Genomic DNA, 19,560 nt, shown 5'->3' on the forward strand with positions numbered 1-19,560 from the left:
CTGAGACGGAAAGCAGAATGGTGATAAGGGCGAGGTTACTGTTCAACAGGTAAGAGCTTGGGAAGGTGCCAAAGTTCTGTAGGTGGCTGCTGGAGACCGTTACAGAACAATGTACATGTACTTAACCTCACAAAATTGTAATTTAAAATGGTTAAAATGGTAAATTTTGTTGGATACATATAATTTAAAAATAGAAATTTAAAAGAAGAAAATTGGCTTGAATTCAGCCCCTCTACCTATCAGAGCAGGCAGAGCCGCTCACCTACCTATAAGGCAGAGCGCCGGTGATTCCAGACACCTGGACGTCCCCTCCCTCACTTCCCTTCCCCCACACTCGGTCACTCCCCGCTGCCCGGCGCGTCTCACTGCGCAGGCGCAGAGCTGGGGCGGGTGGGCAGGAGGGGGCGTGGCCTCACTCCGCGCCTGTGCGGAATTCCAGCTGCAACTGCTGTGGGGGAAAATGATGCCCAGGTTGGGCTCCCGGGCCGCCGGCCGAGAGGAGGCCCGCACTGCACACGCGCAGACCGAGCATCCGCGTCAAAAGCAGAAGAGAGCGCGCGCTCCCCACGTCCTGCGCGCCCAGCTGCCAAGCATTCGTCCCCGCCGTGACTCCTGCCCGGCCTGGCCAGGCTGGCGCGGCCTCATCTGAAGAGCGATGCCCCGGGAGATCATCACCCTGCAGCTGGGCCAGTGCGGCAACCAGAGTGAGCGAACGAGAGCCGGGCCCAGCTAGTCTCCGGTTCTGCCCCTTCGGGTCCCACCCGAGTGCTTGGCATCCTCCGACACCACCACCCCACCCCCGCCCCGCTTCCCTTCCATAACCCCCCTGCCCTACTGCGCATGATGACACCCAGCACGAGAGACATGCCTCTAACCCTGAGCTGTCACGGCGCCCAGATCCGGGCGTCTTGGGCCCACCCTGGAATGTGTGACAGTGTCTGAGCCTCACCCTGGGCTCCCGAGCCCTCTGCTAGAGGGCTTTAGCAGACCCAGGCGTCTCTCCCCATCCCCCAGTTGGGTTCGAGTTCTGGAAACAGCTGTGCGCCGAGCATGGTATCAGCCCCGAGGGCATCGTGGAGGAGTTTGCCACCGAGGGCACTGATCGCAAGGACGTCTTTTTCTACCAGGTGCCCCCAGCGACTTAGCCAGGGTTGGCAATGGCCCACGAGGCCTGAAGGGAAGGGCTTGGGTACTGGGAAACCCACTGGGCAGAGGAGCCAGGGCGGCTGGTTTGAAGGAGGAGGGCAGGCAGAAGCCAGAGTTGGGAGGACTGGAGGACTGGGCAGGCCCGAGCTGATTGGGCCCCTTCTGGACTCCTCTTGACAGGCCGACGATGAGCACTACATCCCGAGGGCAGTGCTGCTGGACCTGGAGCCCAGGGTGATCCACTCCATCCTCAACTCCCCTTATGCCAAACTCTACAACCCAGAGAACATCTACCTGTCAGAACATGGAGGAGGAGCTGGCAACAACTGGGCCAGCGGATTCTCCCAGGTATCCAGGTGGCCATCCCGGAGATTCTTGATGTTCCCTTCCTGGGGTAAGGCAAGCACAAGCAGTCTGGTGATTAGACCATACTGACAGTGAGAGACAGGGGACTACCCTGATAAGAGGGACAGACATAGAGAAGTTTATGCAAAGTAGCATTTCTGGGGTGAGGGCCACAGTCAGGGCTCTGCTTGAGGTGTCAGCAGTGTCCCAAGGTAGAGTTACTGGTGCTGAAAGGAGATGCTCTCCAGAAATGTCATCCTCACGTCTCTATAGGTGTCTCCTCCCTCCTCATCTCTCTATACAGGGTGAGAAAATCCATGAAGATATCTTTGACATCATAGACCGAGAAGCAGATGGAAGTGACAGCCTAGAGGTGAGGTTCTGCCCCTTTAGGGGAGAGGAGGGAGGAAGCTGAGAAGTGCTGGGGAAAGTCAGGAGGTAGCCTCCCTGGTGGCTCAGATGATAAGGAATCAGCCTGCAATGCAGGAGACCCAGGTTCAAATCCCTGGGTCGTGAAGATCGCCTGGAGAAAGGAATGGCAACCCACTCCATTATTGTTGCCTGGAGAATTCCATGGACAAAGGAGCCTGATGGGCTACTGTCCATGGGGTCACAGAGCCTGATCAGATGTGTGATGGGGGCAATTTAATTCATAACTCTTAACTTGAGTATCAGATGTGAGACGGTGAAGTAAATAAGGTTCAGTTTGTGTCCTCAAGAAGATCCTAATCTGGATGGCATCAGCTCCTTCCTTCTCAAGGAGCCTCACACTGGATGGATATAGAAGAAACCCTGAGACTTGAGAGGGTTGGGAGTGGGACATGAGACAAGCCTGAAGCCTCTCCCCCAGATCCCTGGAGACTGCTTCTCCATTCCTTCCCCTGCAGGGCTTTGTGCTGTGTCATTCCATCGCTGGGGGGACCGGTTCTGGCCTGGGCTCCTACCTCTTGGAGCGATTGAATGACAGGTAAGCCTGTGTTTGGGAAGAGAGCATTAGCTCTGTTTCCCTGGGTAATGTCTTTTCTTTTGTCACTTTTTTCTTTTGGCTGAAAGCCCTATTACTACTGCCCTTGAGTTACAAGTAGGAACAGAGCCTGGCCTCCCAGGGAACATCTTGGAAGCAATAACTCCCAGGAAGCAGAGGGTCTGCATAGCTGGGGGAGAGGACCTAGGAGGCAGGGAGGTTTGATGCTTCAGGTTTATCTTTTTTGGCTTCTGGGCTCTAAAGACTCCGTTCTGCCCTCACTCCTTTTGTATAAGACCTTGGTGGCACTTGGAAAGGAACGGCCCCTGTTATTCCTGGAGAAGACAAAGAGGGGCAATGATGAGAGTCCTTCCAAGTCACTCTGCTACCTGCCCGTTGCCCTCTTCCTCACCCCCAGGTACCCCAAGAAGCTGGTACAGACATACTCAGTGTTTCCCAACCAGGACGAGATGAGCGATGTGGTGGTCCAGCCCTACAACTCACTACTCACACTCAAGAGGCTGACCCAGAACGCCGACTGTGTGGTGAGCATGGAAGGAGGAAGTGGGGCCTTTGGCCTACCTCCCCAGACCAGTGAGACACCTACACTCTGCCCTTCCCAAGCCCTTGCCCAGAGAACAGACAACCAACGAAGCCATACTTGCTGGCCCAAAGTATGAAATAAGAACCTGACCCCAAGCTTCTCATAGTCCCTTTAGGTAGCAGGACTCTCAACAAAGTAACACCCCCCTCCCACATGTCTCCACTTAGCCTATTTAATACCTACTCATGTTTCCATTCTCAGCCTAATGGTTACTTTCTTAGCAAAACCTTCCCTCACCACCCAGACAAGGTCAAATTCCTCTGTGCTTATTTCAGGCGTAACTATACTTTTCTGTTGTTTTATATTCAATGCCAGTCTCCCTTCTCTAGACCAGGGGTCCCCAACCTCTGGGATCTAATGCCTAATGATCTGAGGTGAAGCTGATGTAATAATAGAAATAAAGTGCACAATAAATGTAATGCACTTGACTCATCCTGAAACCCCACTCCTAACCTGGTCCAAGGAAAAATCGTCTTCCATGAAACTGGTAAAATTGGGCACCGCAGCTCTAGACTATAGACCTGGTGAGGGGGAAGACCATGCCTGTTTTACTCTCTATGGTTTCTCCAGAGCCAAGTACCATGCACGGCGCATGTTGGACAGTCAAATATTTCTCTAATGCACTGGATGGTAGAAAAGTGTATCCTGATGCCCCAGAGACAGTACTTGCCCTTTAACTTAACACACCTACTTCCTAGTTTTGGAGTCTAGAGGGAGACTAAGCTAATAACCTATTTCTCTGCCCCCTTTCTCCTCAAAAAGGTGCTGTGACCCTCTTCTGTCCCCCCAGGTGGTGCTGGACAACACTGCCCTGAACCGGATTGCCACAGACCGCCTGCACATCCAGAATCCCTCATTCTCCCAGATCAACCAGCTGGTGAGCCCCCCGCTCCTGGACTCCCTCCTTCCCGAAGCACCATCTAGGGAAGGGAGGCCCCCAGGACAAGGCCCATGACCCGACATGCTGTCCCCAGGTGTCCACCATCATGTCAGCCAGCACCACCACCCTGCGCTACCCCGGCTACATGAACAATGACCTCATCGGCCTCATCGCTTCGCTCATTCCCACGCCACGGCTCCACTTCCTCATGACTGGTTACACCCCCCTCACCACGGACCAGTCGGTAAGAGCAGCCCTCAGGCCCAGCAGGCCCTGACCAGCCTTTCCCTTCTCTCTGCTGCACCCGGAGGCCCTGCTTCCTGGCTGACTTGCTCTCCTCTCCCCCTGCCTGTGGCGCCCTTTAGGACCCGGGCTGTATGGAGTCTGCTGATGCTCCTGCACAAGGGCATGAGTTAGCTGAGCTCGGGGGGACTGAGATCTCTGATGCCTCAGTGAGGACCTGAGTCTAAGGACACTCCCCAGAGACCAGGCTCCCCTGCGTCTGATGGGGCTGTGCGTCACCTCATGCTCTCTGTCCATGCGTCTCTCTCCTCTGCCCTGAGTGCCGGGCTGCCCTGTGGCTACTCTCCCCCCAGGTGGCCAGCGTGAGAAAGACCACGGTCCTGGATGTCATGAGGCGACTGCTGCAGCCCAAGAACGTGATGGTGTCCACAGGCCGGGATCGCCAGACCAACCACTGCTACATCGCCATCCTCAACATCATCCAGGGGGAGGTGGACCCCACCCAGGTAGGTGAAGCCCCTTTGTCCTACCCCAGGAGCCCATAGGGGTAGAGGAGAGGCTACCACCACCATTCCTGTGCCCACCCCAGGTGCACAAGAGCCTTCAGAGGATCCGGGAACGGAAGCTGGCCAACTTCATCCCCTGGGGCCCCGCCAGCATCCAGGTGGCCCTGTCTAGGAAGTCGCCCTACCTGCCTTCTGCCCACAGGGTCAGTGGGCTCATGATGGCCAACCACACCAGCATCTCCTCGGTGAGCCTGGCTGCCTGGTCTGCTTTGGCCCCTTTTCCACCTTCATCATTCTCCCCCAGATCCAGTCCAACCCCCCGTCTCACCCTGGCTCCCATCCTGGAGATTTTTATCTTTTTCAGCTCTTTGAAAGTTCCTGCCAGCAGTACGACAAGCTGCGGAAGCGGGAGGCCTTCCTGGAGCAGTTCCGGAAGGAGGACATCTTTAAGGATAACTTTGATGAGCTGGACAGGTCCAGGGAGGTCGTACAGGAGCTGATTGATGAGTACCATGCAGCCACTCGACCAGACTACATCTCCTGGGGCACCCAGGAGCAGTGAGTCCTCCCTACTGCACCCTCTGGACAGTAAGCACAGCCCCATCATACTTGGTTCCTCTGGTCCAAAATCCTCTTACCAACAAGGTTCTAGATTCTTCTCCAACCCAAGAGTGGGCTTTGCTTCTTCCTTTTGACGCTTTCACCCTTGATACACTTATTTAGCTCTAATAAATAAAGCTTAGTTGTGAATATAGTCAGGCCTTGGTCTGTGAATAGCTGTCAGGCCTTGGTGGGTGAACACGGGGGACAATGAAAGGATCTCCATGGTGCCTCACAGTTCCCAGGCATGTGCTGGTAGAGTAGGCTTTACCTGCTTTAGTCTTACCAGGTAGTCCTGGTCTGTGTGTCCATTGTTTCCATGAGCATCCCTGCCTAGAACCAGGCTGTTTTACTGCAGCCAGTGTTACTGATGTCTGCTGTCTCCTCTGTGCCTAAGGTCCTGCCCGAGGGTAGATCTACATTGCCCATATTGCCCCAGCCTCCTCCACTCAGGGCAGAGGCTGTGGTGGCTGCTGAAAGAAGGCCTGCAGCATTCTGATCAAGTCAAGAAAGCCAAGACTCTGGATTCCCAGGCCCAAGGCATTTAGATCCTCAGGAGTTAACCCAATTCAGCTTGATCTGATAAAGCAGTAACAGAGCTCAGGAGTAAAGCTGAGCCCATCCTGATCTATGCATTGTCTGTGCCAGAGCAGTTCTTGGGTCTGATCCTGCTCCAGGCTTCTTCTGTTCCAGGTCCAAAGCAGTAGGCACATTAAAGACGGTCCCAACTAAGACCCAGAAGCAGGACACCAGGGTAGGACTGGGTAGTGCCAGTCCTGGTGACTCACTGCCCTCGGGCCTCAGGGACGCCAAGAGGCCACCCCCATGCCACTCAATGGAAGAAGAATGAGTAATTGCCAGCTTCCAAAACTGCCCTCTTGCCTGCCCCACCCACCACCCTAGGGCAGCATACTGGCCACGAGGAGGTTAAATCTAGAAGGTCAAGGAGGGTGGAGCTCTGCGGTGTTCAGGCTCCTCTCAGTGCTGGTAAAAGCCTAGGAGTGTGGGCGTCCCTGGGGGTGGAGCTCTGAGCTCTGGGGCTCCAACTTGTCCCACTGACAACACTCCCACAGGAAGGGTTTGTGTAAATAAGGATTTTTTTTTTTTTTGGCTTCTCTTCTACAAATAAATTAAGAAACAAACTAGAAAATTGTCTGCACCCATTGCAGCCCTTACATGTGGGGTATGCCCTGTCCCTGCAGGGCCAAAATGGTCCATGTTCCCTGAAATCTCAGAGTAGTCCAGATCCAGGCTGGAGGCAAGAGGGAGGTTGTGACCTCTTGGCAAGCTCAGTCCTGCAGCTGCCCCAAAGAGCCAGACTGTCCCTGGGGCTCGTCCAGGCCTGGGTGCTGGCTGGGAGGGGAGGTGTCTGGCAGGTCTTGGCATGGAGGAGGGCTGCTGCTGGGCCTCTCGGGGGAGGGGTTGGCCAAGTAGGCATTCACCAGCTGCACAATCTCTTCCACCTAAGAGAGGGCAGAGGTCAGAGTACAAAAGGGGTCAATGAGTTCTCCTTTGTCTCATCCTCCACCCAGGCTCCTTCCCAAGGCCTTATGTGAGCTGCCCTCCTCAACCTTTCCTTCCTCATCACCACTCTCCCTCACTCTGTGCCTATCACACTTCTGCTCCTCTATTATCCTAAGGTGAGTCTCATCTCAGGACATTTGCACTTGCAGGTCCTTCTGCCTGGAAAGCTGTGTCCCAGGATCTCCTTTGGGTGTTGTTAAGTAGCTTTTCCTGACCATCCTACCTAATGCTCTGATCCCCTCCAGTCACTTCCTGTCTCACTACCCTTTCCTTCGTAGCATTTGTCACCATCTTTAACAGTCTTTGATTCCTTGTTCAGTGTCTGATGGCCAGTACTAACGTAAGCTCCTTGAGTTTGTCGTTGATCACTGTGGGATCCCTAAGGTCTAGGGCTGTAGACCCATGCTCAATGTTTCATAAATGTTTCTTAACATCCTCTCCCTCCCTTCCTCCTTCTACACCCTCTTCTCACTCACCTGGGGACTCTGCAGGAGGAGCTGGCTCTCTCCCACCCTCAAGGCCAGGGTGTGGGGACCCATTAGCTGGCAGGCGGCCACACGGCCATAGCTGACGCTGTGGATGGGCTCTGTCTCACCGGGCCGCGAGAGGGACATGGCCTTGGCTCCCAGGCCCAAGCATAGCTTCTGTGGAGCGCCCCCACCAGGCTCCTGCGGATGTGAACAGACAGGCAGAGTCAGGGTGGAAAGAGGGGACCCTGCTGCGTTATTTTTGGTGGAGGGAGATGGCTGTGAGCAGGCCGTTTCCTGGTCCCTCCCACCCCCCACATGATCCACAGCTCCAAAGAGTGAGGGCCTCAGGGACAGTGATTCCTGGGCTTTGAGATGGGCAGCTGTGCTGGGTGTAGAGAGTGCAGTGACCCACAACGGGGGCCTGTGGCTCTGGGGCAAAGGTGTGGGGCTTGGGCCACCAGAGTCCCCCTCTCCCTTCTCCCCCTCACCGTGCTCAGCTCCAGAACGTCATACCGAGCAGCGCCGAACCCTGGACACTGCGCCGCCAGAGCCAGGTAGGCAGCCATGGCCTCAGCTCGGCCCATGCCCCGTAGCCGCTTCCAGCCTCCCAGCACAGCAGCCGCCCTGCCGGCGCCACCTCCTCCCTCGCGGGCCACGCTTCCAGCCGTGCGGCCGGCCCCGCCGTGCCGGGCCCGCTCTGCCCGCCTCTTGGCCAGGCTCGGGCTCCAGATCGCCCCGGCCAGCAGGGCGGCGGAGGGGGGAGGCCTGGGCACCGGGCGGGGAGGGTCTTCACGCGGCCGGGCCGGGGTGGGCAGCAGGCGGTCCAGGCGCGGCAGGGGCGCCCGCGGGGAGAAGTCCCGGTGCAGGCTCTGCAGGCGCAGCGCCGCCAGGGCGCGCAGCGTGTCGTCGGGCGGGGGCGGCCGGCCGCGCAGCAGCAGAGCGTGAGCCTACGGGGAGGCAGCGGGGATCAGCACTGGAGCCGCGGGTACCGTCGCGAAGACACCTAGGGTGCGGAACTGTAGGTCTGGGTTGGAGCACCTCCTCCCCCGGGGTTGTCATAACGACGAAAAGCGAAGGCCCAGAAAGGGAGGGGTTCAGGCTACGGGGTCTCCCCCGGGAATGAGTGCGGGAGAGCCTCACCTGCTCAAAGAGGAAGGGCAGTTCGTGACCGTCTGGGGACAGCCCCTCAGGGTGCAGAGGTCCGTGAAGACGCAGACACAGTCTCCAACCGGTGTCCAGCGGGTCCTCCAGCCCGGCTTCCTCCGCCGCCAAGCTGCAGCAAAAAGAAGGGAGCGATACGGCGGGGCAGCAGGGCCCCGCAGGCGGCCGCCCAGGGGAAAGAGGCGAGGCCAGATGTTTGGGGGCGGGGCCCGCCCGGGCGGATTGGACCGCGGAGGCGAGCCTCGAAGCCCGACTGCAAACCGCCGGCAGGCAGGAATCCGCCTGTGAACTTCACCGTGCCGAGGCCAGCGCTCGGTAAACGTTTACTTAGGGATGGATCGAAGCAGAGAGGCCAATGGGCTAACGAAGAGCAGGGCTGGGGCTGGACATTTACTTCTCAAACCTGGTGAGCACGTCGGCCACGAGAGTCCCCCCGGCCAGGGCTCGCTCCTGCGCCCCTCGCTGCTCGTACAGCGCGAATGTATTACGGCTCCGGGTCAAGCCCAGCCGCCCCACCAGCTCTCGAGCCACCTGGAAGGCAGGGAGCATAAGGGGAAAGTCAGGCTCAGACCGCGCAGGGGCCCTGCCAGTACTTCTGGAAGGGTCCAACTGGAGGGATCTTTCAGCTCTCTTAGTCCTGCCACACTCAGACCTTATCCAACTGATGACTCTCAGACTCGGGCAAACCTAGGGTCCCGGCACCACGAAAGCCAGGCACGGGACGCTGGGAGGCTGAGGTCTCCGGGGTTCTCTCTGTTCTTACCTCTCCCGCCGTGGTGTGGGAGTCTATGGCCACAGGGCAGACACCAGCCCCCGGACAGTGCACGGTGCACAACAACTCCTGCCGTCGGCTCAGCGCGGAAATCTCGGCCAGCGATGGCACTAGCTCCCGGCCGCGCGTCCGGCCCAGCGCTCTCCGTATGAAGCGCGCATATTCCGCCAGTTCCGAGTCCGGGAGCGCCTGCTCAGTCCTGGATTAGGGACAACTGGAGGGTTAGCGCTCCCAGGGCTTGCCTTCTCCTCCTCCCTATTGCCTTTTTAGCTCAGACTTTATTTCACCTCGCCCGATTCCCTCCCCTCCAACTCTAAGTTCCTTGAAGGCAGCACCACCAGCTGTTCTGAATCTAAACCCCACCCCACCCCACCCCCACGCTCAGTAAGGAGCTGAATTACTTTCTAAGGCCCTTGGCAGCCTATCTGCCCCCTCCCACTTCCCAAAATTTCCATGCTCCTCCTTTGGGTTGAAATCCAAACTCCAGCCGTATTCTGCCTTCCAGCCAGAAGTCCTGGCGCTGGACTGCATCAGCCCCAAGGAAAAACAGCCTGTTAATAATTCTTCTGCCCAAAGTGGGAGCCTTTTTTGTAATTCCTCCGCCCACAAGTGGGGTATGAACTTGTGATTCCCACAAAGGCACTGCGCTCCGGAGCAGCGGCCCTGACCTTGGGCAAGTCCCTTCCCTTCTCTGGGTCCAAGTTCTCCATCTGCCAAACCCTTTGGAATGGCCTGCCATTCTTTCCCAGCTCCCTCCGCTCCCTTGCCTTGGCCTTACCCCCACGCCTCCCCTCTCACCTCTCCAGATGCCCAAGGAGGTGTCCCCGTACGGCTCCCCCTGGCCGGAAGGTGCAGCTCATGCAAGTGAGGAGCTGCCAGTACCGCAGGGCCGCGGGGTCTTGGGTAGCTGGCGGCCCGGGGGGCCCCGCGGGGCCCGAGGTCTGCTTAGCCAGCTGCAGGAAGAGTTCGTCTCGGAGCGCGGGCAGGTCCCGGCAGGTCTGGAGCACACCCTGCATCAGGGGCCCGGGGCGCCGCGCCCCCTCCAGGGCCTGCAGCGCCAGGAACAGCCTCACGGCCTCCTCCCGCAAGGGCGCGTAGCCGGGACCTGAGGGAGGGTTGGGGGCGGAGGGACGGTTTGGAGTGGGGAAACAAAGACGGGCCCTGGGAGGAAGGCGTGAACCGCGGGAAGGTCAGAGGGAGTACAAGGGGACAGGGGTGGCAAGGAGGGGAGAGTGCGAAGGACAGGAAGAGTGAAGGGAAAGCAATGGTCCCCACAGAGCCAAATTCAACCCCTGCCTCCCAGGAATCTCCCCCTCTAGACCCACTAAGGCTAGGCTTCAAGTTAGTAACACTTGGAAAAAGTGTTAGTCGCTCAGTCGCGTAACTTTGCTTCCCCATGGACTGTAGCCTTCCAGGCTCCTCTGTCCATAGAATTCTCCAGGCCAGAATACTGGAGTGGGGAGTGTTCCCTCCTCCAGGGGATCTTCCCGACCCAGGGATTGAACCCAAGTCTCCCACATTGCAGGTGGATTCTTTACCGCGTGAGCCAGCAGGGAAGCCCTAGTAACTTGCAGGGATAGTCTAAAAGACAGAGTCAAACCGTGGGTTCTGTACTTAGGTACTGAGAGTCATCACTGGGCCAGAAGACAGGCTGGACTGAGAGTCAGAAAACCAAGGCTCTTCTCCCAGCTCCCCTTATTCCTCTAGCTTGAGAACCTGGGCCTGTCATTATACCCTTTGGGGGAGAAGTGTAGCTAAATGAGGTCAGCACATTCTCCTGAGGTGGTGGCTTTTCCACCACTTGTAAAGGAAGTATGTCATGGTGTTGAGAGTATAATGAAAGAACAAGGGAGAGTGTGTAAAAGCTCGTGAAGGAACTTCGGTGGTCAGAATGAGACCCAAAGAGAAGGTAGTCAGTCAAAGGGGGTCTTTACTTTCTGTGCTGGCTTCCCTCCCCCTCTACCCTGGGTATCAGTCTGCTCCGTTTCTTGTTTCATCTTCATCCTTTGAAAAATGAGGGGCGAGGGGCTAGTCCTCTGAGGACTCCTAGATCCCTATCAAGTGAGACCCCATCCCAGTGACTTGGGCCATGGCACCACTCACCTGGGGCAGTGACTCCGTAGGGCAGAGGCAGGAGTGGGGCATACAGGGCTCCACTGGTGTGCCTCAGAATTGGGTTTCTTCTGTAAATAAGGGCCACAGCTTCTGGGTCCCCACGACTCTCCTAGAGGCCAGGAAAATGATCTCAGTGATGGAGAAGGGAGCTCCCCCGGTGAGCCTGGAAAGCTTAGGGGTCCATCACCCTCCTCTTTCTCCATAGAGTTCTCTCTCTCGCACCTGAATGTCCCTGAGCAGCAGCTGGGTGGGGGTCTCCAGAGGCGCCTTGGAGGCAATCACCTCCCGCAGCGCCACCCCCCAGCGCTCTGCCTCCGACTGGCGAGGCGAGCAGAGCCGAACGCTGTGCTTCCGGCCACTCACGGTCACTGACCACAGACCTGGGGGAAAGAGAGGCCGTGGGGGGCGGGCAATCAGGGCTGCCTGGGGCAGCTGCCTGGGGAGGTAGGAGAATCCCCAGGAGGTCTCACCGGTCTCCTTGGGCCTGCGCTCAGGGCCGGAAACTGAGCACAGGCTGGTGAGCACTAGGCTCCCGAGCCGCCTCGCCCCCTTCCCGCTGCTGCTGAACTGGTCCAGGGAGTCCCGGGTGAGCACAAACCAGGCTCGGCGCGGGGGCAACCAGGGCCGCGCCCCTCCTCCGCGGGGCTCTCGGTACAGCCAACCTTCGGGGAGAAGGCGGGAAAGGGGATCAGCAGGATAAGACATCATCCCCTGGAGGGTTGGGATCAGGGCCTCTAGAGCGTATGAGGTGGATCCCCACCTTTCATGACGACATCTGGGTCGTCTTCAGACGGCCCCTTCTCCGGGATGAGGCTCCGCGTCTCCTCCCAGCTTTGCAGCCTGGGCAAGAGGGGAGCGAGGGTTGGGCAAGCCTGCCGGTCCTGCACCCCGCCTCCAGGAGGCTCTTCTCTAAGGGCTCCCCAGGCAGGCCGCGAGGGGTGCCTACTCCCGGCTGGGCACCCCTCCCCCAGGCTGTGGGAACCGCTGGGCCATTCTGACCTCGAACCAGAAATAGCCTGGACCCCCCCCTTCCTCCCCGCGCCCCCAGCCGGACCGCCCCCCGGGACCCTGGCCAAACCACAGCGTCCGGCGTAAGGCCTCTCCCTTATTGCACAACCGCGGGAGGGAAGGAGAGGATGGGGGTCCCAGGAACTGACTGGGGTCTCCAGACCATGGGACTGCAGGGGCTGGGCTCACCTGTCTGAAACTGGCCCACTCCTCATAGGCTGAGTCAGCGTCACATCTAGGGGGCCCTGGGGAAACAGACAGGGCATCCCTCAGGCTCAGAACCCTCCTTGCAGGATGCCAGTGGCTTCTGCTCTGGGACAGCGCAGCTCAGGGAATTGAGGAATCAAGGCGTGGGGTAGTGACTGTGACTGACCCAGCGAGCTGAAGCCACTGGACTTGCCCCTTCCCACCAGTCTCTACCCAACAGCCCAAGCTAAGAAGCCAAGACTCTCGCCTTGTCTGTGATTCAAGAGGCAATCAGGGGTTGGGGAAGAGTAGAAAAAGCACCAGGCAGAGTCAGGAGACCAGGGTTCTAATACCAGCTCCAACATTAATTCCAGTCAGAAACTCGCTGTGGAACCTGGGCAAGCCCCCTCAAGTCTTTGGGCCTTAGCTTCCCAATCTTTGAAAAGGGAGTGGTGGATGAAGTCCTTTCTTGCTCTGGCAGACTTGAAGTCACCCCCCTCCTCCTCATTTTCCCTTCTTTGGCTGGTGGGCGTTCAGGCTGGCAGGCAGGTGGTAGGCATGATGGTGAATGAAGGGAAGAGGAACCCTTTCAGTATAGGAGTTTCTCCAAGAGCTTCTTATCCCCTCCCACAGAGACCCCTGAAACTCAGTGGTAGGTAGAGACCCTGCCCTTTCGCTGGGGCTCAGGCCAGGCTGAAGAATACTCTTCATGGAAGGTACAGTATAGGATTTTGCCCTCCCTCCCCCATCCCACCTTTGTGCCCTGGAACTTCTACTGTAGACTGGGGTCTAAGAGAGGCCGAAAACCCATCCAGGAGCCAGGTCAGGCGGGAACTGTGCCAGGGTCCCATTGCGACCAGGCAGCTAAAGCCAGGAGGCGGGGGAGGGGGACCAGGGACACCTGTCCCCAAGCTCTGGGGGGAGGGGGTGGAGGTGGAGCAGGAGGGAGGCAATGGCAGTGGTTCACAAAGCCGACCCTGCCCAGGCTGGAAGCTTGGGGACGCCTGGGTCCAATGCCTTCAGGGGCACAGGTCCTCTTATTTTCTGGCGGGGCCAAGAGGGGCTCTCAGCCACACCACCGTAGGGGCAGGTGCTGACCCCTCTCTTAGACCAACTACCCTAATCACAGTCCCCTGCTTCCCTCCCTCCCCCCCCCCTCTATATTTATCCGCCCTCCGCCTCCGCCAGGTGCTGGCGCCGGCCCCGGCGGGCGGCGCAGCCCGCCCCACCCGGGCACTGAGCCACTGGGCCTGCTGGGGACCCCTGAGCGGGGGATGGGAGCCTGACCCAGGCCACACCACACGAGTCTGGCTGCCCGGAGTCTGGTGGCTGCGGTGTAGGGGCATGAGAGAGGGGACGTCAGGGCATGATCTACATCAGTAGAGCCTCAGTTTCCCCACGGCAAGATTCGACGAAACCCCGGAGCCGAGTGTCTCTCACCATTCCCTCAGGGATTCCCGAGGAGCCTCTCCAGGAAGGTCGGAGAGTCCTGTCCTGAGTGCCAGGGTAATGATGAGGGGTCCTCGGAGAGCTGTGGCGCCCAGCTCCCTCTCCATGGAGCCCCCGCCACGGACCCCAATCTAAGGATACCTGCTTCCCCTCGCCCAGGTTCCTGCGGCGGGAACTCCCGCATCTGGCCCCAGCGCCCTGCGCTCGTGAACTGGGAGCGGAGCGGACCCAGGCGTCCGAGCTGCCCAGCCGGCCTCGCCACATTCCTCGGCGCTGGCGGAGGCGGAAGGAGACGGGATGGGACGCGGGCCCGGCGGGGAAGGGAGAGGCAGGGCCAGGTCGGGCCAGGCGTGACACCTCCCCTGCCTCAGGGCCCCCAGCAGGTGGACAGCGCCCAGCGTGCTGCGCGAGGCCCACAGGCAGATCCCAACGCGGGCTGCTGCTGGAGCTCTCGGGGGCTTCGAGCCCCCAGGCAAAAACGTCTCCTGAAACCCCAGTCCACACGGCGTTTGCTGGAGTCTGGAGCAGGATTAGGCTTGACGGCCGGTTGTAGTGAGAGGGGTTGAGACAAGGCTCCAAACCCCCCAGGGACTTACCCTCCCGCCGCCCGCTGGACTCGGGGTCCGTAGCTCAAAGGTCTCCTCGTCCTCGTCTTCGTCCCCGTCCCCGCTAAGCTCGCCGTCCCCGTAGTCCCGGTGCAGAAGAGTAAAGCCTCGACGGCAGCAGAGGAGCCACCACAATCCCCCGGGGAGAGGCATCCGGGCGAGCAGCCGCGGGATGGGGGCGCGGGCAGCCGAGGCCGAGCTGCAGGGGGTCGGGGAAACTGGCGGGGCTCCGACCCAAGCAGGAGAAAGATGAGGCGGGAGGAGGAAAAGGGAGTGGGGGAGTGGGAGGAGATGGTGTCTGGCGCTGGGGTGCAGAGGGTCGCTAGCTGGAGACTGCAGGGGGCTCGGAGTCTGGGCCCCCGGAGGGGGAGGGGGGGAAGCGTCCAGGGCTGGGGGTGGGGGGGAGGGAGCAATGTCCGGAGCTGGGAAGTAGTGTCCGTTGTAGTGTCCAGCCCTGTGGGGGGCAGTGTCCGGTGCAGTGTCCGAGGTGGGCAGTTGTCCAAGCTCCAAGGAGGGTTGTGTCCGGTAGGGCGTCCGGTGGCCGGGGCCCGGGCCGCGCGCGCTGCGCTCCCTGCAGCCCGGGGACTGGCGCGCTAGGGGCGCGAGCACAGTGCCGGGACCCCGCCTCCCCAACCCCCTCCTCTTCGGGCCCCCCTCCCACTTCTTTCTCTCCTCCCTTCTTTTCAGGGCTGTGTCCAGTTTTCGTCACAGCCTCCTCTGTCCAATCCTTGTGCCTGGCGCCGGGCGCGGCCACCAATCAACCTACTGAACCGCGGCGGGTTGCATCATGTGCCCCTGGCTTGGTGACAGCGGGGAGGGGCCGGGGAATAGGGAGGGAGGGGGCAGTGTGATGTTAGCCACGCCCCCGCCTCTGAGGTCAGACGCGGATTGCTAGTGACGTCACGGAAGCCCGCCTTCATGCTCTTGTTTTAACTCTTGGCTTACCAACCAACAAATTAAAAGCCCTCTTGGGCAAGAGCTTTGGAGAACAAAGTGCCCATAGGGCATAGAGGAAAGCTCTGAGTGCTGCCCTCCGACTGCTGTCTCGTCACAGGGCTCCTAAGAAAGGAAAGAGCCTTAGCTACCTGCGCCACGCACAGCCCTAGAGGTGTAGCCCTCCGCCCATGGATGGAGTCCAATTCCTCGATCTGAGTCACCTCTTTGAGGTGTAGAAGCTGAGGCAGAGACTCCGGGAAAGTACAGTCCAGGGCCCGAAATAAAATCTAATTTAGAGCGCACAACTCACTGAACTCCAGTTGAAAGAGTAGAGTGACGGGATTCTAGGGCATCCCGTGGTCTTCGAATGGAGTGGAGGCTTCTCAGGTGACGATCCTGCGGTTCTGGGTAGGAAGGGGTTAACCGAGGCTCGAGGCGGACGGGTTGGGGCCAGAGGGGCGGGGCCAGAGTGACCGCGGGCGCGCGCGTGCGTTGCTGACTCAGCGGCGATTCCCGCGAGCTCTGGTGGAGGGTTCCAGGTTGACCCCCAGTGGCTTGGACCCTTTGAGGATCGGCGCCATCTCCGGGCCTTCCCTGGAGCCTGGTACCGAGAGGCCGTGCTTCTTAGTCTCAGCCCTCGGAGGCTCCGAGAAGGAAAACTAGCCCGAGCTGGGCGGGGCGGGACAGGGCAGGGACGACAGGCCAGCGCCTCCCTGGAGACATCCCCGCCACTCTCCGCCCTTCTTGCCCTGGGTCCCCAGACCCCTGGCTGCAGTAGTTAGGACAGCTTTGCTGACCGGATGTTAAACTGCGAGAGTTGTGGCACGTGGACACCATTCTGCGTGTCTTGACTATGTAAAACAAAGACTGGGAATCAATGTCTCTAGAGGCCATCCCAGCCTTGTCCTCGCCCCAGATGAGAGAGGCCTGCCCTGAGACTTCTTCGGGATGGAAACCATATACTCTTTTCCCTGTCTGGATCCCAGGCCCTTGCCTGCAGGGAAGTTCTTTCCGTTGTCTTTCCAGCAGACTCAGTGCATTCCCTCTGACCCTGTCCCAAAGGAAGACGGAGAAAGGCTTCACCCCCACCCCCACCTCACCCGTGGTAACCAGTCTTTGTAAATCTGCAAATTGGAATTCTCTCCTTGGATTTTCTCCAAGGTGAAAAACTCCAACTCAACTTTTTAGATTACTTTTTTGTCTCCAAAAGAGAACCTTAGAAGGGACTCTAGAGTGGTAACTGAATCCAAAAGCACACCCAAAACGGGAATCTCCTGGCCCCGTTCCTACCCCACCAGGCATAGGCACACACAGTCCCGGACAGCCTCAGCCTGAGCATTCCAGAGGCCAGAAACTCGGTACTTGCTAAGGCAGCCATTACTGGATAGCACTCTAGTTGTTAGAAAGCTCTTCCTTACACTGTATCAAGAGGAACCCCCACCCCTCCTCGCCTGGCAACTTTCCCACCTTACCTCTGCTGGCAGAGGCCCGGTGAGAGTGGATGTCAGTGTCTAGAGCTTTAGCAGGCTCAGGAGACCCCCACCCCCACCCAGGCTCTCAGAGCCAAGAGCGGGAGAGTGGGAAGGCGGGGCGGGGGGAACCACCATTTCTGCCCTGCTACAAATCATTTCCAAGCCGGTGACTCAAAAATAGTAACAGTAGTTGAGTTGCATCTCATTTCCATGTTGTCTATTTAATGTGCCAAAGTACAGAAGCAATTCCTTAGGTCCCTACCTCTTTCTCAGTGCCCCCCACCGACTCCCCCTTCCCACTACTCTCCCTGGAAACATTTCCTCAGCCCGCCCCATCCTCTTGATTCGCAGCCCTAGTGGTCCCAGGAGGAGACACTGTTGGTCTCAGTGGGAGCCGAGCAGGAAGAAAGGCGGGGCCGGCGGGGGCAGCGGCCGCCGCCGGGGTGAGGCCCTGGACTGCAGCCCCCACCCCTTAGGAGCCTCCGCAGGTCCTGGCGGAAGCGCAGGCCCAAAAAGGCGTAGAGCACCGGGTTGAGGCCGCAGCGGGCTAGGGCCAAACCCCCGGTCACCAGCAGTGCCAGATCCTTGCGCTTGCTGGCGGGGCAGCTCCGCTCGCGGGCCGCCAGGAGGTCGGCAGTATCCAATAGCAGGGCGAGACTGTAGGGCAGCTGCAGCACCACGAACGCCGCCACCAGGGCCACCACGACGCGCAGCGCGCGCCGGCGCTCGGGCCCCCTGGTGGCCAGCAGCGTGCGGCCCAGCAGCGCATAGCAGGCCGCCATGACGCCCAGCGGCAGCGCGAAGCCCAGGACCACCTGCGCCACGGCGCTCGCCCCTTTCACCGTCTGCGTGAGGCCCTCGGGGAAGATGAGACGACAGCGCCGCTGGCCTTCCCGGTGCCCATCCTGGCTGAAAAGGAGAGCGGGCAACGCCAGGAGCAGCGACAACAGCCACACGATGACTGAGACCAAGTGTGCACGGCCCCGCGCCGAGGGCCGCGGTCCAGCTGGGAGGGCCCGCGCGATGGCCACGTAGCGGTCGGCGCTGATACAGGCCAGAAAGAGGAAGCCGGCGTGGAAGGAGGCCGAGTAGAGGCCAGAGATGGCACGGCAGGTGGCACTTCCCAGACTCCAGCCTTGCAGAGCCCCGGCTGCGGCAAAGGGCAGGGTCAGGGCCAGCAGAAGGTCGGCCAGGGCCAGTTGGAGCAGGTGGGCAGAGGTGGGTGAGCGGGCAGCACGTCGGGCCGCCAGATGGGTGGCCAGGACCAGGCCATTGCCGGCCAGACCCAGTGCAGCCACCGTCAGGGAGACACTGGGTTGGAAGGCGCGACTAAAGGCCTGGACATCCGCCTTGTAGCAGAGCTCTGGCAAGGGCTCAACAGAATATGCCTCCTCATCCTCCCCAGAGTAGGGTCCCCAGGAGACCTGAGGAAGCCATAACGAGAAGAGAGACCTTATGAGACAAGCCTCAACCACAGGGCGCCCCCTCCCACACAAGCATTCCAAGCTAGGAGCCTGTGTGTGACCAGGTACAATGGTGCAGTACACAGGGAGAAGACATAAACTCTTTTCTAAACTCTTCCCAGCTTATCCTCGACAGGCCTTGACTTCCGGCACACCCCTCCTGTCCCTACATCCAGCTTCCTGGGTGACCTTGAGCAAATCATTTGCTTTTCTGGCTCTCCACCTGTCTAATAGGTAATGTGGAGATCAGAAATCCCCAGGGGTGGTTTGAAACAAGGATTGTTTGAAATAAGGAAGATAATGAATGTGAAGCATCTGTGCTCTCTGAAGGGCCCAGCGTCTGTATTATTAATAAATCTTAAGAGCTTCCGTTCTTTTGCAGCGCCATCTCCTGGAAGAACACCCATATTCAGACTTTGCCTCAGACTTGGTCCCTGGAATTCTTGCTTGGTCTGGAGAATCGTTTTCTATCTCTGCTTTCCCTTCTCTCCTCCTCACCCCCACCCCTAAGCTTCCAGTACAAGGTTCACTGAACTCCTCATGATGTAAGGGTTGGAGTTCAGGTTTTCTGGGCTCAGCTAGGACCTTAGACCTCAATATTCAGCTCACCCTTCCTCTCATCCCCAGTCGTGTCCCCCAACCCCAGCCTCTCATTACTAGCCCCTTCTATCTGGAGGACCCCTGGTTCCAGAGGGTTCCAGGCGTCCTAGGTAGGTCATAGGAAGGCAGAGCCCTGGGGCCAGGTGGGGAATCCCATCCGTTCACATTTGCCCTCCCTCCCTGTAACCCTTTCCTCCCCCCTGCCCCCACTCCCACCTGTTCTGCGGGCTCAGTCCCCATCTCTGGCTACTCAAGTTTCTGAGGTAAAGCCACCGGGGAGAGAAGTTATAAACTAATGGGACAGGAAGGAAGGGGCGGGGAGAAGGGCTGAGACGGAGGTGGGGATGAGGGTCTGTGGGCCCTCTTTACCTAACTTTCCTATTCTACCTCCTAAAAAAATAATTTATCTTGCCAGTAGAAAAAGAATGTGTTTTGGAATATTATCACTTGGTAGCTACCTGTGGGATCTGAACAATTTTTTTTTTTTTACCTCTCTGAGCCTCAGGTTTTT

At 58.9% G+C, this 19,560-nt stretch overlaps 3 protein-coding genes across 5 annotated transcripts; 1 reads left to right on the plus strand and 2 right to left on the minus strand.

Annotated features, from left to right (window-relative positions):
- The first annotated feature begins 468 nt into the window (after positions 1-468).
- Positions 469-5,369, plus strand: LOC138083025 (tubulin gamma-2 chain). Of its 2 annotated transcripts, none has more exons than XM_068976596.1 (11): positions 469-704; positions 1,015-1,127; positions 1,327-1,494; positions 1,796-1,864; positions 2,352-2,458; positions 2,874-3,000; positions 3,850-3,936; positions 4,034-4,183; positions 4,536-4,688; positions 4,772-4,933; positions 5,053-5,369. In XM_068976596.1, exons 1-11 carry the CDS (start codon positions 656-658, stop codon positions 5,248-5,250), a joined length of 1,383 nt encoding a protein of 460 aa, XP_068832697.1. In that variant the 5' UTR covers positions 469-655; the 3' UTR covers positions 5,251-5,369. The 2 variants fall into 2 exon arrangements, with proteins under 2 accessions (XP_068832697.1, XP_068832698.1); XM_068976597.1 differs by having other exon boundaries at positions 2,379-2,458.
- Positions 5,370-6,471: 1,102 nt separating this feature from the next.
- PLEKHH3 (pleckstrin homology, MyTH4 and FERM domain containing H3) lies at positions 6,472-14,782 on the minus strand. Of its 2 annotated transcripts, none has more exons than XM_068977672.1 (13): positions 14,570-14,782; positions 12,528-12,583; positions 12,091-12,170; positions 11,801-11,992; positions 11,553-11,710; positions 11,319-11,439; positions 10,014-10,320; positions 9,207-9,414; positions 8,847-8,974; positions 8,423-8,555; positions 7,771-8,229; positions 7,289-7,480; positions 6,472-6,751 (listed from the first exon to the last, which is right to left on the minus strand). In XM_068977672.1, exons 1-13 carry the CDS (start codon positions 14,729-14,731, stop codon positions 6,578-6,580), a joined length of 2,370 nt encoding a protein of 789 aa, XP_068833773.1. In that variant the 5' UTR covers positions 14,732-14,782; the 3' UTR covers positions 6,472-6,577. The 2 variants fall into 2 exon arrangements, with proteins under 2 accessions (XP_068833773.1, XP_068833772.1); XM_068977671.1 differs by having other exon boundaries at positions 8,838-8,974.
- A 2,557-nt stretch (positions 14,783-17,339) lies between these two features.
- CCR10 (C-C motif chemokine receptor 10) lies at positions 17,340-19,289 on the minus strand. Its single transcript, XM_068979071.1, has 2 exons — positions 19,266-19,289; positions 17,340-18,410 (listed from the first exon to the last, which is right to left on the minus strand). The coding sequence occupies exons 1-2, from the start codon at positions 19,287-19,289 to the stop codon at positions 17,340-17,342; spliced, it is 1,095 nt and encodes a 364-aa protein (XP_068835172.1).
- Between the last annotated feature and the right edge of the window lie 271 nt (positions 19,290-19,560).

The sequence above is a fragment of the Capricornis sumatraensis genome, chromosome 8, assembly GCF_032405125.1.
Source record: "Capricornis sumatraensis isolate serow.1 chromosome 8, serow.2, whole genome shotgun sequence".
NCBI classification, from domain to species: domain Eukaryota; kingdom Metazoa; phylum Chordata; class Mammalia; order Artiodactyla; family Bovidae; genus Capricornis; species Capricornis sumatraensis.

Excerpts from the sequence above, each read along its gene's own strand:
- LOC138083025 (XM_068976596.1), top strand. The coding sequence starts at position 656 with ATGCCCCGGGAGATCATCACCCTGCAGCTGGGCCAGTGCGGCAACCAG. Across the intron at positions 1,128-1,326 it reads AGGACGTCTTTTTCTACCAG|GCCGACGATGAGCACTACAT; the intron begins GTGCCCCCAGCG and ends TCCTCTTGACAG. Across the intron at positions 4,934-5,052 it reads ACCACACCAGCATCTCCTCG|CTCTTTGAAAGTTCCTGCCA; the intron begins GTGAGCCTGGCT and ends TATCTTTTTCAG.
- PLEKHH3 (XM_068977671.1), bottom strand. The coding sequence starts at position 14,731 with ATGCCTCTCCCCGGGGGATTGTGGTGGCTCCTCTGCTGCCGTCGAGGC. Across the intron at positions 12,171-12,527 it reads AGTGGGCCAGTTTCAGACAG|GCTGCAAAGCTGGGAGGAGA; the intron begins GTGAGCCCAGCC and ends CCTCTTGCCCAG. Across the intron at positions 8,556-8,837 it reads GTGCTCACCAGGTTTGAGAA|CTTGGCGGCGGAGGAAGCCG; the intron begins GTAAATGTCCAG and ends TTTTTGCTGCAG.
- CCR10 (XM_068979071.1), bottom strand. The coding sequence starts at position 19,289 with ATGGGGACTGAGCCCGCAGAACAG. Across the intron at positions 18,411-19,265 it reads GGACTGAGCCCGCAGAACAG|GTCTCCTGGGGACCCTACTC; the intron begins GTGGGAGTGGGG and ends TGGCTTCCTCAG.